The following is a 15,895-nucleotide window of genomic DNA, read 5'->3' as shown; positions in this document are numbered from 1 at the left end:
ACACAGCTCCATCACCCAAAGCCCAACGCTGTGTTCCTCCTCTAGAAACCATCCCAAATTTTACAATTCAGTGCCTTCCAGTCTTTTGACAGTGTTATGTAGCAATCACCACTGTCTCATTCCAGAATGCTATCACAGCCTTAGCTGGAAACCCTGTGCCCACTGGCAGTCGCTCCCCATCCTCCCCTCTCCCCAACCCATGTCAACCGCTAATACTTTCCCCGTGGATTGCCTTCTTCTGGACACTTCATATAAATGGAATCATACCGTGTCTGGTCTTAGGTGCCTAGCTGCTTTCACTTGGCATGATGTTTTTATGGTTTCTCTGTTGTAGCACAAATCAGTACTCCATTCCTTTGTGTAGCTGAGAAATAATCCATTGTAATCATACAGCACACTTTTTTTCTCCACTCATTCATTGGTGGACATTTGGGTTGCTTTCAGCTGTTAGCTATTGTGGATATTGCTGCTATGATTTGTTGCGTACAAGTTTTCATGTGAATACCTGTTTTTAGTTCTGTGGGAGCTGGAATTTCTGGGTCATATGGTAGTTCTATGTTTAACTTTTTGAGGAACTGGCAAATCTTTTTCCACAGAGACTGCATAATTTTAACTTTTACCAGCAATGTTTTAGGGTTTCAGTTTCTCTATGCCCTGGAGAAGGGCATGGCAACCCCCTCCAGTATTCATGCCTGGAGAATTCATGGACAGAGGGAGCCTGGTGGGTCACAGTCCATCGGGTCACAAAGAGTTGGACGCAACTGAGTGACTAACAGTTTTACTTTCACTTATTCTTATAACAGATGTGTTTTGGATGTTGACCTCTACAAAGTATAAGCTAGTTATGGACGAGATTTTGTTATCAGATTACCAAAGAGTGAGCCATATTGTCTTTTTTGTTATATTTGCATTTTATTTTACTTGAATTACTTAAATAAATCTCACTGAGATTTACAAATTATTTTGTACAGAAGTTTTGCAGTAGTACAACCTTTTTATTTAGATAGATGGCAGAAGGTTTTAAAACCCAGTTCACCTTGTATAAGAGCCAATAGTTAATCATTTTAAAACTGCTGACAGGTGGTAGAAGATTGTTGGGTCGAATTATGTTTCCATTTAAAAACTATGTGTTAAAGTCCCAACTCCTGGCACCTGTGGCTGCAGCCCAGCTTTGAAATAGGGTCTTGGCAAAGTAAGTAATTAGGTAATCAAGTGAAAATAGGAGGTCATCAAAACCGGGTCTCCTGCATTGCAGGCAGATTCTTTACCGTCTGAGCCACCGGGGAAGCCCCCATATTGAATGAAGGTGGGTACTAATCCTTATAAGAAGAGACACTGACCCAAGGAGAAGACCATGTGAAGATGGGCCAGAGGTTAGTGTATCTATAAACCAGGAACATCCTGGGCCACCAGAAGCTGAAGAAGGCAAAGAAGGATCCTCTCCAAGAAGGTTCTGAGGGAGCACAGGCCTGCCAGTACCTTGATTTTGGAGTTGCAGCCTTCAGAACCGAGAGAGAAGACATTCCTGTCACTTGAAGCCACTCAGCTGGTGGTACTTTCAGCAACCATGGGAAAGTCATACAAGGATGTAGGAGGCTTATTATGATACACAGATGAGTCTGAGGCTTTCTGAGTGGCCTCTCTCTGGCAGCACTAGGAAGAACAGTAAAAATTCACTGAGATGAAGTGACGTCTGTCTTTTGTTTTCACAGGCAAAGGGTGGGGGCTATGAAAGTGAAAGTGCCTACCCAAACGCTGAACTCATGTTCCTGGAGATTCACAACATTCACGTCATGAGAGAGTCGCTGCGAAAACTGAAGGAGATTGCATACCCGGCCATCGATGAGGCACGCTGGCTGTCCAACGTAGACGGGACCCACTGGCTAGAGTACATTCGGGTACGGAGAGGGCCCGTCCTGCCCCACCATCTGCTTAAGACTTCTCTGTGGATGGCTGTAAAGCTATCTGTGTCTCTCTCCAGGTGGCTTCCCAGCATTGCAAATGAGTGCATCTTTGCTGTATGCTTGGGCTTTCATAGTTTGCATAGACAGCAACCAAACTGTGGTCTTTGTTGAGGTACTCCTGTGACATAATAGAAAGGGATGATACTTTCCTCACATCAGGTTTTTAAAGTACTTTGTGGCCCTTTGGTAAAGGACCCTATTTACTATTGTAGTTTTTCCTTAGTGTAAGTTCCTGCCCCGCACCTCCACCAGGATACTAATATTTCCTACTGATTCTTAAATTGATTCCATTGTTTGTTTATTGACTTGAACTTCCAGTGTTCTCCACGGAATTATTTTTGCTGTGTTGTTCTTATTGTTGTTGTTTAGTCACTAAGTCTTGTCCAACTCTTTGCAACCCCATGGACTATACCCCACCAGGCTCCTCTGTCCATGGGATTCTCCAGGCAAGAATACCAGAGTGGGTTGCCATGCCCTCTCCAGGGGATCTTCCCAACCCAGAGATCAAACCCAGGTCTCCTGCATTGGCAGGCGGATTCTTTACCACTGAGCCACCAGGGAACTTTTTGCTGTAATAGAAATTAAATGTTGCCTGATTTAATGTGCCTTCTTTTTTGAAGATGCTTCTTGCTGGGGCAGTAAGAATTGCTGATAAAGTAGAATCCGGGAAGACCTCAGTCGTGGTGCACTGCAGTGATGGCTGGGATCGAACAGCCCAGCTGACGTCTCTGGCCATGCTGATGTTGGACAGTTATTACCGCACCATTAAAGGATTCGAGGCTCTCATAGAAAAGGAGTGGATAAGCTTTGGACATAGGTTTGCACTGGTGAGTTGAGACGGTGAGGTGCACGTTTCACTGTTTGTTGCTCCATCATATGCACATGCATATCACACATCTCATACATACACACAGATACACATACACATACATGAGGGCTTTGTGCTCTGAGAACTGAATTGCCATAAGAGAATACTATAGACATCAGCATTGTATTAATATGTCTCTGGTAGGGCAGTCTTTGTTTTCCATGTCGGTATGCCCTTTTTTTTTCTTTTTTTAATTGAGGTAAAATTCATATAACATAGAATCAACCATCTTAAAATATGTAGTTCAGTGGCGTTTAGTGCTTTCACAGTGTTGTGCAACCACCATCTCTCTGTAGTTCCGTAACATTTCCATCATGCCCAAAAGGAAACCCTACACACATTTCCCTCTCTCTGCCTTTCACACCCACTAATCTGCTTTCCATCTCCCTGAATTTGCCTACTCTAGATTCCTGACATAAGTGGAGTCATACATTATTTGTCTCTCTACGACTGGCTTATTTTCATAAAGCACAGTGTTTTCAAGGTTTATCCATGTTATAGCATCTATCAAATTTTAATTCCTTTTCATGGCTGAATTCCATTGTGTGGATATACTGCATTTTGTTTATTTACCTGTTGATGGACATTTGGGTTGTTGCTACCTTTTGGTGAATAATGCTGCTGTGAACACTGGTGTATAAGATTTTGCCAGACAAAGTACCACAAGATTGGGTGGCTTAACAGGAATTTATTGTCATCATTCTGGAGGCTGGAAGGCCAAGATGAAGGTTCTGTCAGGGTTGGTGTGTCCTGATAGCTGTCTCTCTTTGGCTTGTAGATGGCTGCCTTCTTGCCGTGTCTTCACCCTGCCTTCTGTCTGTGCGCACACATACCTGGTGTTTCTGTGCCCAGATTTCTTCCCCTTGTATCAACCATGCCCCTCTACTTACGGCATCCTCACTCTCCCTCCACCCCCTCCCCACTTCTTCTAATAGAATCTACCCCTGGCCAGTCAGAAGCTTGTCTTTCAAGCTTTATCTCAAAAGAGACTTCCACCAGGACTGTGACTCATGACTTTCCCACCTAGCTCACTCTCATAGCCCATCCTGGGATGCTCGCTTATTCTATGGCCCCACCATACGCATTTCAGACTAGGAAGTTCCAGGCACACTTTTTTGTTGTTATTTACAGGTCTTCTCCTGTGACTAGACCACAAATGAATTATTGATTTAGCACAGATGCTGTGTCCCATGTGTCTTGGTACCCCAGGTACCTCTACTGGATACCATCAAACTGCCTGAAATCCTGAGGGTTGGGAGGAGGGATGCCTTGCATGCGCTGTAAGAGTTCAGTGCCTGTCTATTAAGGGAAAGAACAAATCTTAAATTGTGAACTGTCAGTGCAAAACTTCCCCATGTGCCTTAAATACAGGGGCAGTTTCCACAAATTATAGAGAAGTACAGAAATAAGGCAAGGCGTGCAGCTACTCTGGAAAACAGTATGGCAGTGCCTCAAAAAATTAAAAATAGAGCTGCCATATGATCCAGCAATTCTGCTTCTGAGTATATATCCCAAGGAAGTGAAAACAGACTCAAACACTTATTTGCACACCCATGTCCATAGCAGCACAATTCACTAATAGCCCAAAGGTGGAAGCAACCCAGTGTCCATCGACAGATGAAGGGGTAAACAGAGTGTGGTCTATCCACACAGTGGAATGTTATTTAGCTTTCAAAGGGAAGGAAATTCTGACACCAGCTACAATGTGAAGGAACTATGAGGACATTATGTTAAAGGAAAGAAGCCAGTGCAAAAGGACAAACTGCATGATTCTGTGCATATGAAGCATCTAGAGCAGTCAAATCTGTAGAGACAAAGGAAGATGAGGGGAGCCAAGGACTGGGGGAGGGGAATAGGGAGTCAGTCAATCATTTGCAAGTGTAGTAACTTTCCTAAATGTCCATAATTGTGAATTATACTAGCTGTTAAGAAAAATCCAGTAAACAAAACTGACTTCTGGTTCTTACTCTAAAAGATCATATGGCTATTAGAAAGAGAATAAAAATGCTTAAATATCAACACTTCAATTCTGTAATGTCCTTCATGTATTAGTCCAGACAACTCGCTAAAAGATGACTTCCTTCTTATACCATTGTTGAGGTGAGCCTACTCCCAGTAGCTGGGAGTCAGCCAGCTAGTTTTTGTTTTGGAACTCCTGGAGACAGATGCTGGTGACGGCTGTACAACAGTGTGAATGTACTTAATGCCACTAAACTATACACTTCAAATGGTTACGATAGTAAATTTCATGTGCATATTTCACTTACAATTAAAATGTCTTTTTAAAAAAAGAAGGCAACGCACTTCCTCTGAGATGTTCATTGTTGATTTGGTCATTTCTTTTTCTGTCTTTGCTGGTGGTGGTTTCATACGCCCAGTATTTGTCACTCTTCCTGTGCGGCGATTGCCTTGTATCTTCATAACTTTCTCATCCTTTTGCTTAGTCACCAAATTACCTAAAGTTTCTGTTAGAATGCTCATTCCTGGGTGGTCTTTTAAGTTGACACTTCCAGTGTTTTTGTCAGTCCTGTTTATGTATTTGAAATTATCTTTTACCTTTTAATATGAATCTATTAACATCTTCAAATATATCTAAAAGTATGACATACAATGCTAGATGTCAATTATAAGAATAAAAATTCAGAGATACTACCTGGCCTGCTGCAAGGCCTCCCCATTCGCATTTCAAGAGTGAGATTTTGAGGTTGTCTGAGTCATGTGGAATTGGCTTAAAATTGTAGATTGTTAATCGTTATTTTGATTCTCAGACTTTCTGATATTTGTGAAAAATGGGGGAGGAAAACTACACTTGTGGAGAAAATGACCATCATAATGTGCTCTGTGAGCTGCTAATTGCCATCCCAGGCTGACATGGAGCACTCGATGTGGTGGCTGGGGTTGACCCCATCACTTGGAGTGCAAAGTTGACCAGCCATTTGCTTATAACTTGTTGATCTCAACTATATTAAAGCAAAATTATAAAACAATCAACATGTAAACTGAAATTTTGTTTCCTAAAAGTAATGGAAGTCAATTCAGTGCAATGAACATTTCTGAGAGCCTTTTATGTACCAGGAATTCTGTTGGGCCTTGGGACATATAAAAGAGACATGCTTCTTGCCACTAGGCAAGTTAAAGTGACTTCTGAGAGGACCATGGCATACATTAAATTGTTTAACCTCTTGATTCTCTTCAGCGAGTGGGCCATGGCAATGACAACCATGCAGATGCTGACCGATCCCCTATATTCCTTCAGTTTATTGACTGTGTCTGGCAAATGACGAGACAGGTGAGAGGTTTCAAGTCCATTTCTGACCTTTATACCCTGATCCAAACATAAACGTAAAGTTGAAGACAAACTTTAATTTCATGTTCATTCAAAGTGAAGATTGTGTGCGTATTAAATATGACCCCTTTTGTTATTTAACTCAGTTTGATTCTCATGACTTAGAAATATAAGCATAAAATTGGAAACAACCAACTTTATACCAAAAGGTGCTTTTGTTGTGCATATGGTTTTTTGTCGGTCATGCTGTCCAGCAGCTGCCCCTGCCCTCCGTCCTACTCTCTTTCACCTGCCCCCTGTCAGGGTGAGCACATGTGGAACCTGGCCAAGCAGGTGCTGGAAGATTCCCAGGTGTTGGAAATGCGGATGTGACTGAACAAAGGGGTGGAGACCAGGGAATCCAGGACCCTCCATAGCCAGCCCCAGGCCACAGCCCCTGCCACCCCTCGGTGTGGAGGGGAGGGAGTGTCCCAGGGCCAGGGGCAGATGGGAGGCTGCCGAGGGTCCTGTCACTCGTTACCCATGCAGGGGTCCCCCTTCCCCAGGCTGCTCGGCCAGAAGGCATGTGCTGTTTCTTCCCTCATCTCCAACATGAGAACTCGAGCTTAGGATCTGATCCTCATCACAGGACGTGGTGCCAGAGAAATGGACCTGGAATCAGAGTCAGAGAGCGAGGCCAGCGTGCTGGAGAGAGAAAGGAGGGAAACAGAAATAGAGGCAAAGATGTGGTGAGAGGGACTGAGGGGAAGGAGAGAGTAAGCAAAAGACAGAGCCCTCCCCAAGCACCTGCTTGGATGGGATCATGGGGAAGGGAGGATGGTAAAGCATGGCCTGGGCTCTCGCCTTCGTGTTGAGCTGGAGGTCTGGCCTTGGCTGCTTCAGGCACGTGGAGAGGACCGTCTCCTAGCAAAGATGCGCTTGCTTGAGCCCCAGCCCTGGAGACCCTTCTTTGGGCCTCGGCAGAGGCCTGGGTGTGTGTGCTGCTTAAAAGTCCCCCAGGTGCTTCTGAGAGGACCAGGAACCCCAGCAAGTGATTCCCGGTGCAGTCCTGAGGCCAGTAGCTTCAGCCTCCCGGGTACTGAGAGATGCAGGTTTTCAGGCCCTGCCCCAGACCTGTAACACTGGGTGGCGGGCAGCACTCGTTTTCAGAAGCCCTCCAGGGATTCTGCACAACTTTCATGGTGTACACAGATCCCCTGGAAGTCTTACCAAAACACAGTTCTGATTCGTGGGTCTAAGGAAGAGCCTCAGACTCTGCATTCCCAACAAGCTCCCAGGCTATGCTCCTAGAGTAGCAGGGATCACGAGAGAATGGCAATTCGAGAAAAACCGTGTCTAAGCAGCCAAAGTAGATTTCAGAGTCCTCAGGCCCTCCCTTAGAACAGCATACTGAGGCTAATTGTTTTAAAGCTAGGTTCCCCAAGCTGACTGGGCTCTTGCCTTATCTAAGTGCCAGTTCCCAGCTGATTCAAAGCACCCAATTAGCTAGAGGGCTGGGGCATGGAAAGAGGGCTGGTCTCAGAGGTAGGCAGCCGATGGTATGAGTAACAGGTAATGGCAAACACATACTCAAAAGGCACGGAGGCTGGCCTGAGGTCTGACTGTTTCGTAGTGCCATGTACTTGCTATTTGTATTGATGCCAAGTCAGCAACAAAAGTAATGATGGTTACATTCAGGTTAAGACTAAAAGGTATGAAATACATTTTAGAAAAATTATATAAAATGGTTGAACACAGAAGATAATTCTGATGTTTCTGAAGGGATCAGCCCAAATTTTGTGAATGTGAAGTAGCTTATTCCTCCCAAAAGCCTAGACAAAGAGTGTGTGTGAGATATCTTCAAACTGACTTCCATTATTCATATTGCTTAGTACCTATTTTCATGTCTAATCTGTATAATTTTTGTAATGTTTACTGGATTTTTAAGAAAATGAGGGGTTTGGGTTAGAAGATTTCAGATGCCTCTTACAGCTTTAATAGTCTGTCCATGAAATTTGTATAATTAATTTCTTTTAAAATAACATTGTTAGAATGAGGCACACCAATGATCAGTCTAACTATCACTATCTAAAGTCAAAAGTGAATGAAGTATGCAGCTTGTTAGAAAAGTTGCATTAATGTGACAAGATTAACTAATTTTTAGGTTTCCTACTGCTAAATCAGCTATGTCAATGTAACGTTTTTAGACACCTCAGAATAAAATGAGCTAGTCTGTGTGCACAAACTGATATCAAAGGAATTGAGGGAAAAAGTAATTGAAGGACTCTAGACAACAGTCTCAAAGCCATTCTGCAATAACCCCAGTTGAAGAGACTTTTTTATCCTTTTGGATCAGTTTAAACATTGTTGATGTTTTTGTCCTTCAAGAGGTGCAGAATTTCATTATGGATTTCTGTGGGTTTTTGAGACCACACTTTTTAAAGTATATGGTATAGCTTCTAGAAGAGGCCAAAACAACAGTGAATCCCAGAGGCTTACTCTTATTTGTTACCACTCTAGAGGTCGGTACTTCCACTAATGAAATGTTTCCCACCACTGTGCCCTTTGGAAGTGAAGAGCACTCCTGAGCTAACCTGAGTAGATGTGGGTGCTGAAGGGCGTGGGCTGAGCCCACCCACCCTGACCTCCCACACCTGCTCTCCACCCACTTGACCAGAGTAAGGCTTGTGGTTGGTGGCGACAGAACACCCTGAACCAAGTTCCCAGATCCAAACTGTGGGCTCAGGGTTAGGAATAAAGACTCATATGACTCCAAAAATATGTCAGTAGAAGCTCTGCTGTGCTATTGGTAAATGTATAGTTTTAAATGTTTGAAAATGAAATACAGGCCTTCCATTTTTATCCTTTATTTAATAAAGCTTTAGAATATACATAACTTATATTTTGCTTAAAACTCATAAATTTCTTGGTGCCAATAACTTAATAGAATATAACCAAGCTTCATGGAAAAATACTAGGAAGAATTGACACAATGTACTTGGCCTTTTAAAAGACAGCCATTTGGAACATGAGGCCATTTACAGAGTTGCAAGGAGCAACCTTAAAGACTGAGACAGGATTAACCAGGAGCTATATTGAACATTTTGGCCTGATTTATTTGATTTAGTTCATCATTGATTTAGTTCCTCTAAGAACATTAGAACAATATCCATAGCTAGTTTCCAGAGGTTTCTAAAGAAGTAGTATTTTGATGGGGCTCCCTAGAAGAGAGTTGTGTGTTTTTCTGAGAGCAGTCCTTAATGTAGAGAGAGACAAGTCTTAATCTATGGCAGCTGAGCAGAACTTCTGCTTGCCTAGTGAGGAAAATAACAATTTTTGATGGAGTCTGGACAGTCCTGTGTTGACCATTGTTTCTAATTGAGAAGCTTGTCTCTGGCCTAGTAAAGTACTAAAGATAAGCTTCAAAAATAAACTTTCTATTGGTGACCCTGGTTGTCACTTTACAGATGACATAATTAGTTGCAATAGCATGCAAACATCTCTGATTAGGGAATAGATCTTTAAAGTACACTTGACACACAAAAATATGCTGGGTAGTTCTGTTTGGTTTTGTTCTAACTGGCCTTGCTTCATTGAATAGGTGATGAATATTTCAGTATGTTTTTAAATTAGAATTCTGGTACAAGGTCAGCTCCCAGTGCATACCTGTTGCTAGGACTGTAGTTACCATTTGCAGAGCATCTCTATCATGGCTACTAAATGTCAGCTACTGGCTAGAACCTCTTGGCAGTGGTCATTCTTTGCTGGAATTGTGCTAAGCCCCATGAAGAATACGCTAAGATGGCAACTGAGAGTATCATGTGGTTTTCTTCCATATTCTGTTAGTATAGTGAAACTGAATGTCGCTCATTCGTGTCCGACTCTTTGCAACCCCATGGACTTATTAGTCCATGGAATTCTCCAGGCCAGAATACTGGAGTGGATAGCCTTTCCCTTCTCCAGGGGATCTACCCAACCCAGGGATTGAACCTGGGTCTCCCACTTTGCAGGTGGATTCTTTACCAGCTGAGCCACAATATAGTGAATTACGATAATAGATTTTTTTAGTAACCTTGATCTTCAAATCCTGCATAAACCAGCTTTGCATTCCTAAGACAAACCCCACTTGATCATGTGGTGTTACCCCTTTTACATTATATACTGCCAAGACATTGTATTTCTTCTTGAATCGCTTCCCTGGGACCCCCCCCCCCACTTTCTTCACTCAGAATGTGCCCCCAAAGGGGAAGCTAGGACAACAGTAGGACTTATCTCACTGGTTTCCATTCTGGGCCGGGGAGTCATCACAGTCCCATGGCCCTGTCGAGTGTCCCGCTCGCTAGTTGTTTCTGGCAGAAGGGCAAATGCAGGCTCTTCCATCATCATGGCAAGAAATGGAAGCCCCATTAGCTTTCTTAGGCACTGAAAAGCATGCCAGTTTTTGTTGCTTCAGGTTGTTTCTCTGCCAGACCTATAAGCTTGAACTGGAAACTACAGCTAATTAAGTTCTACATGGGCCAGTTTTCCTTTTCATGTTTGACTATATTCCAAGTTGTAGCTTAGCAGCCTTTGACCAGTTTGTTCTAGAATTTGAACTTCAAAACTAAACCTTATTTCTCTCTCCATTTAAGTTTCCTTCGGCATTCGAGTTTAATGAATTCTTCTTGATTACAATTTTGGATCACCTTTATAGTTGTCTCTTTGGGACTTTCTTGTGCAACTGTGAACAGCAACGACTCAAAGAGGTAAGTGTATTATATCCCCTGGCTTTCCTGACTGCTGGAGGGCCTTGTCCCTTACATGCCACTGTAGAAGGGGGCTGAATGGAGAGGACACTGGGTCTCACCCTCTGTTGTCTGTAAATGGAGGGCTGGCACTGAATGCCCTCCCCGGGTTCACCAGCCCCAGTGCATGTGTCTAATCTTCTAGCCCATTCTCTCAAGGTAGCAAGTTCAACTTGCTTTCCATCAAGCTTCTCCATTAGATTTACCTCTTCCTTTTCTCCTCACTTACGGATAAAAGACAGAGATGATCAAAAGTGAGGAAGCATTGGGAGAAGGCAGTTTCACGATTGTCCTCTGGTTCAGAGAAAAGGACTTCTGCCTGGTGGAATATCTGAGAACTTAGGAGAAAAGAGCAGGTTCCCGGTGCCCACCTCCCCCTCTCTTAGCAGCCTCCCCACAGCTGATGACTCCCTCACCCCACACCCTCTGTGCTTCTCCCCCACCTCGCTGGCCTTCCCCATTCAGTATTTTCCCTTTTAATCCATCTCTAAACTTGGAGTCACCTGGACAGGCCCTGGTCCTCCTCTTGTTCTGTCTAGGTGACTTCGTCCATCTCAGGGATCTAAATGCTGTTTTCCTGTTCCTCTCTCTTTTGCATCCCACTCAGTACCCCCTCTGCCCATCCACCCCAGCTGCCACATTCAGTCCCTCAGTGAGTGCTGGCAGCCCTGTCCCCAGGATGGATTTGTAATCTGGCCACTTCTCACTGCTCCAAGCGTGTTGAAGCCCCCTAACCCCCAGTCTTGCATCTGGACTAAGGCAGCTACCCAGAAGTGAGCTTGGCTCCCTGCATTTCTGACCTCCACACTCAATCCAAACACAGCAACCAGATGGGCATTCCCCAACTTCAGTCCCATTACGTTCCAGGTCTCTGCCTGAAACCTCCCTGTGGCTTCCCACTGATGTCAGGATCAAATCCACATTCCTACAGGCCTATAGGAGTTTAAAAAGATTGAATTCAATGGCATGTGACTTATCTCATTAAAGCTGTTTTTAAAGAAAAAAAAATCAACAGAATATCGTTCATATGTCGAATTTAAACTCTTTTGGTCTTATCTTTTTTTTTTTTTTAATCAAAATGTACTCTCTAAAAAATCATCATCTCTCTTGAGATATAATTTACATACCATACAATTAACCCCTTTAAAGTGGACCATTCAGTGGTTTTTAGTATATTCAGTGTGTAATCATCGCCACCATCTAATGTTCCTAAAATTCTCATCCCCCGCAAGAAGAAACCCCATACCCATTAGCAGACACTCCCTAGTCTCCCTCCCCCGAGCCCCAGCAACTACTAATCTATTTTCGGTCTCTACATATTCACCTCTTCTGGATATTTCATATAAATTGAATCATACAGTATTTGTCTTCCTATGTCTGGCTTATTTCACTAAGCATACTGTTCTCAAAGATCATAGATAATTAGCATATACCAGTGCCTCATTCCCTTTTTATGAGTGAATAATATTCCACTGTATGGAGAGACCACCATTTGTTTATCCAGTCATTAGCAGATAGACATTTGGGTTGTTTCTACTTTGGTGGGTCTTACCAATACTGCTGCTATGAATGTTCACGTTCAAGGTTCTGTGAAGACATATGCTTTTACTTCTGTTGGGTAAACACCCAGGAGCTCTATGCTTAACCCTTTGAGGAACCACCAGACTTTTTCCAAAGTAGTTGCCACATTTTACATTTACCCTAAGCAATGTCTTAGGGTCCTGTTTTCACATCTTTGTAGACACTTGTTATTGTTTATCTTTTTGATTCTAGCCATCCCAATTGGTGTGAAGGAGTATTTCATCATGATTTTCATGTGTGTTTCTCTGATGACTGATACTGAGCATCTTTTCACATGCTTATTGGCCATCTATATATGTCTGTGCACAAATGTTTCTTCAGATCCTTTGCCCATTTTTGAGTTATCTGTGATGAGAGAGTGGCAACCCACTCCAGTATTCTTGCCTGGAGAATCCCTTCGACATAGGAGCCTGGCGGGCTACAGTCCATGGGGTCACAAAGACTTGGACATGACTGAAGCAACTCAGCATGCACACATGTCTTTTTATTATTGAGTGAGAAGAGTTTCTTATGTGTTCTTTATCAGATATGGTTTACAAATATTTTGTTTATTCTGTGCAGTGTCATTTCACGTTTTTGGTAGTGTCATTTGAAACACACAAGTTTTTTATTTTGATGAAGTCTAACTTATCAAAGATTTCATTGCTTAACCCCAAGGTCATGAAAATTTAAGCCTGTGGTTTTCTTCTAAGCATTTTATAGTTTTAGCTTTTATGTTTAGGTATGTAATTGATTTTGAGTTACTTTTTGTCTGTGGCAGGAGGTAAGGGTTCATTTGTTTGCATGTGGTTATCCAGTTGTTTTTTTTTTTTAATTGGAGGCTAATTACAATATTGTGGTGGTTTTTGCCATATGTTCACATGAATCAGCCATGGGTGTACATGTGTTCCCCATCCTGAACTTCCCTCCCACATCCCTCCCCATCTCATCCCTCAGGGTCATCCCAGGGCACCCTCCCTGAGTACCCTGTCTTATGCATCAAACCTTTATCCAGTTTTCTTAGCACTGTTTGTTGAAACAGTCTCCCATTGAATTTTCTCGGAATCCTTGCTGAAAATCAGTTGACCATAAATGTGACAGTCTGTCCCTGTGCTCTCTATTCTATCTCATTGATGTCTATCCATCCTATGCCAATACCACCTGCACTGATTACTGCAGCTTTGCAGTAAGTTTGTAAATTGGGAAGTGTGAAATTTCCACATTTGTTCTTTTCTTCCAAGATTGTTTTGGCTATTTGGGGTTCCTTGAAATATTGCTGCTGTTTCTTATAAATATAAAATATGAAACAGTCCTAATTGAATCTCTTCTGTCTAGATAACTTGAGGAGTAGTCAGCAGATTGGTGGAAAGCACTCCTGGCCTCACCATTTTCTCATTTTGACAATGTACTGTAAAATTGGGAGGTGGGGATCTATAATTTAATGATATGTTCTCTATATAAGGCTTTAGCCCCAGATAGTCATGACTTTGCAGTGAAAGGAATATTATCTGTAAATTCTATCTATGGTCCTTAATATTAAGGGTCACAAGAGCAAGCTGCAAAAAAGAATAAAAATGTATTGTTAAATAGGGGCACCATCATCCTGCAATTGGTAGAAAGTTCTCATTCTGCCTTCACATAGTCACAGTCACCAGACGTCATCTCACTCAGCAGTATGTTTCTGAGACAGCCCCACCTCGAGGTCATGCACACAGTGGGGTGGGGTGGGGCTTAATAAATGTTCCTGATTTTTATCATTTGAACTCACTTCATTATTCAAGTTCCTTTTCTCTACGTGATACAAGCTCTTGAGGATATGAAGGAAAGTTGAATTTTTTTTCACTGTATTCCTTGTTTGGTTTTCAGGATGTATCTACAAAGACTGTATCTTTATGGTCATATATCAATAGCCAGCTGGATGAATTTTCTAATCCCTTCTTTGTGAATTATGAGAACCACGTCCTCTATCCTGTTGCTAGTCTGAGTCATTTGGAATTATGGGTAAACTATTATGTGCGATGGAATCCACGAATGAGGCCTCAGGTATGCTTTCCTCATTTTGAAAAAAGTGTATCTTTCTGCCCAAGGAAAGATGATGGTGTAGAATTATATGAAAGCACAGAGCTGATGAAGTGTTGTTAAGTTACTGCTTCCTGCTCACTCGCCCCCTCCTTCCTCAGGACACTTTCCTTGCCCTTGGCCTCTCACCATGCCGGCAGGCGATGCCCTGAGCACCTTTTCTGCCCCTCCCCTGCACCCCCTCTGAGGGCCCAGCTTCTGTCACTATGCATGAGGCAAACGTCTAACACGGACAGAGGGCCACTAGCTGCTTCCCGCGTCTGAGCGATGAGGGCAGCCGGCATGTCCACAGTGGTGCAGACACACTGAGCACATTTCTGTGGGGCTGGAGCACATTTCTACCTACCAAACACCCAGATCCTGGGCTGAATGTATGGTTTGAGTAGCAAACACATCAACTTTGATTAAGAGTTGTAAAATGCTCTTTTATTAAGAACATCTGAAACCAGGGAGATAGTCTCAGCCCTTTTCCCACGAAACCTAATAGTATAGACAACGTCAGTGGTCAGTATTCTAAATACAGGTTTTCAATTTCGTGGCCAGGAAGCCATCAGTCCCTATGCTCATGCCTATATGAAGAAGCACCCCTCTTACTAGTCCCAAGGCATGTGGACACTTAACAGTTGGCTGTGGCCTTCAAAAGACTGCCTCAGAAGCATGGTTCCCAAACCTGGCCCCTTATCAGATATGGTTGCACCCACATCTGATGCCACTCCCAACTCGTGCTGCCAAAGTCAGCACCGTGACAGTACTGTAGTGGAGGGCCTCCAGGCTGGGCCCAGAGCAGGTTGGGGAGTGGGCCAGGCCTTGGTGATGTTGGAGACCCAAGGTGCGCAGGTCCAGGCCTTTGGACTTGACCCTGGGGGCTGCAGGAAGCTCCCTCTAGCAGCGCAGTGCAGGAACAAGGAGGGTGGCCGTGGAGACTGGCACAGGGATCAGCAGGAAGGCTGGTGTCCAGTGAGGGGGCAGGGAGCCGGGCCAGACAGAGGGGAGGCGGTGGGGACAAGCCTCTTTTCTCTGAGGAGGAGGGCCCTGCTGATATCTTGTGTGTTATTTCCTTTGGGACCCTTTTGGCTTTCATCTCATACATGGCAGCATTGGGTGACTGGCTCCTAGATGGGCATTTTCTCTGCTTTATTGTAAATGAAAACAGTGGATGAGAAAACAGAATGAAAGGCTGCATGGAGATGTAAGATGAGTGTCTCGGCCTGGGCAGGTGTGAAGCTGTGTGCTCACCCGCATGGTCTCTCTCTGACCCCGATGGTGGGCGGTCAGTAATGGCCACTTGATTGCAAAGCAAGTGGAATCAAGTCCCCCACAGCAGGGACATATAAAGTAGGCCCAAGGCTAAGAGAGGAGGTTTGCCCACCCCCCA

At 43.6% G+C, this 15,895-nt stretch overlaps 1 protein-coding gene across 5 annotated transcripts in view; it reads left to right on the top strand.

Annotated features, from left to right (window-relative positions):
* The window catches only part of MTMR1 (myotubularin related protein 1), a 61,238-nt gene that overhangs the window by 41,904 nt on the left and 3,439 nt on the right, over window positions 1–15,895 (top strand). For all 5 annotated transcript variants that reach the window (XM_070366085.1, XM_070366084.1, XM_070366086.1 and 2 more), the window contains 5 exons: window positions 1,713–1,898; window positions 2,585–2,791; window positions 6,029–6,121; window positions 10,729–10,842; window positions 14,308–14,484. In XM_070366085.1, the coding sequence (XP_070222186.1) occupies window positions 1,713–1,898; window positions 2,585–2,791; window positions 6,029–6,121; window positions 10,729–10,842; window positions 14,308–14,484 (777 nt within the window). The remainder of the gene's footprint in view (window positions 1–1,712; window positions 1,899–2,584; window positions 2,792–6,028; window positions 6,122–10,728; window positions 10,843–14,307; window positions 14,485–15,895) is intronic.

The sequence above is a fragment of the Bos mutus genome, chromosome X, assembly GCF_027580195.1.
Source record: "Bos mutus isolate GX-2022 chromosome X, NWIPB_WYAK_1.1, whole genome shotgun sequence".
Lineage (NCBI taxonomy): Eukaryota > Metazoa > Chordata > Mammalia > Artiodactyla > Bovidae > Bos > Bos mutus.
This window is presented reverse-complemented; position numbering and strand designations above follow the sequence as displayed.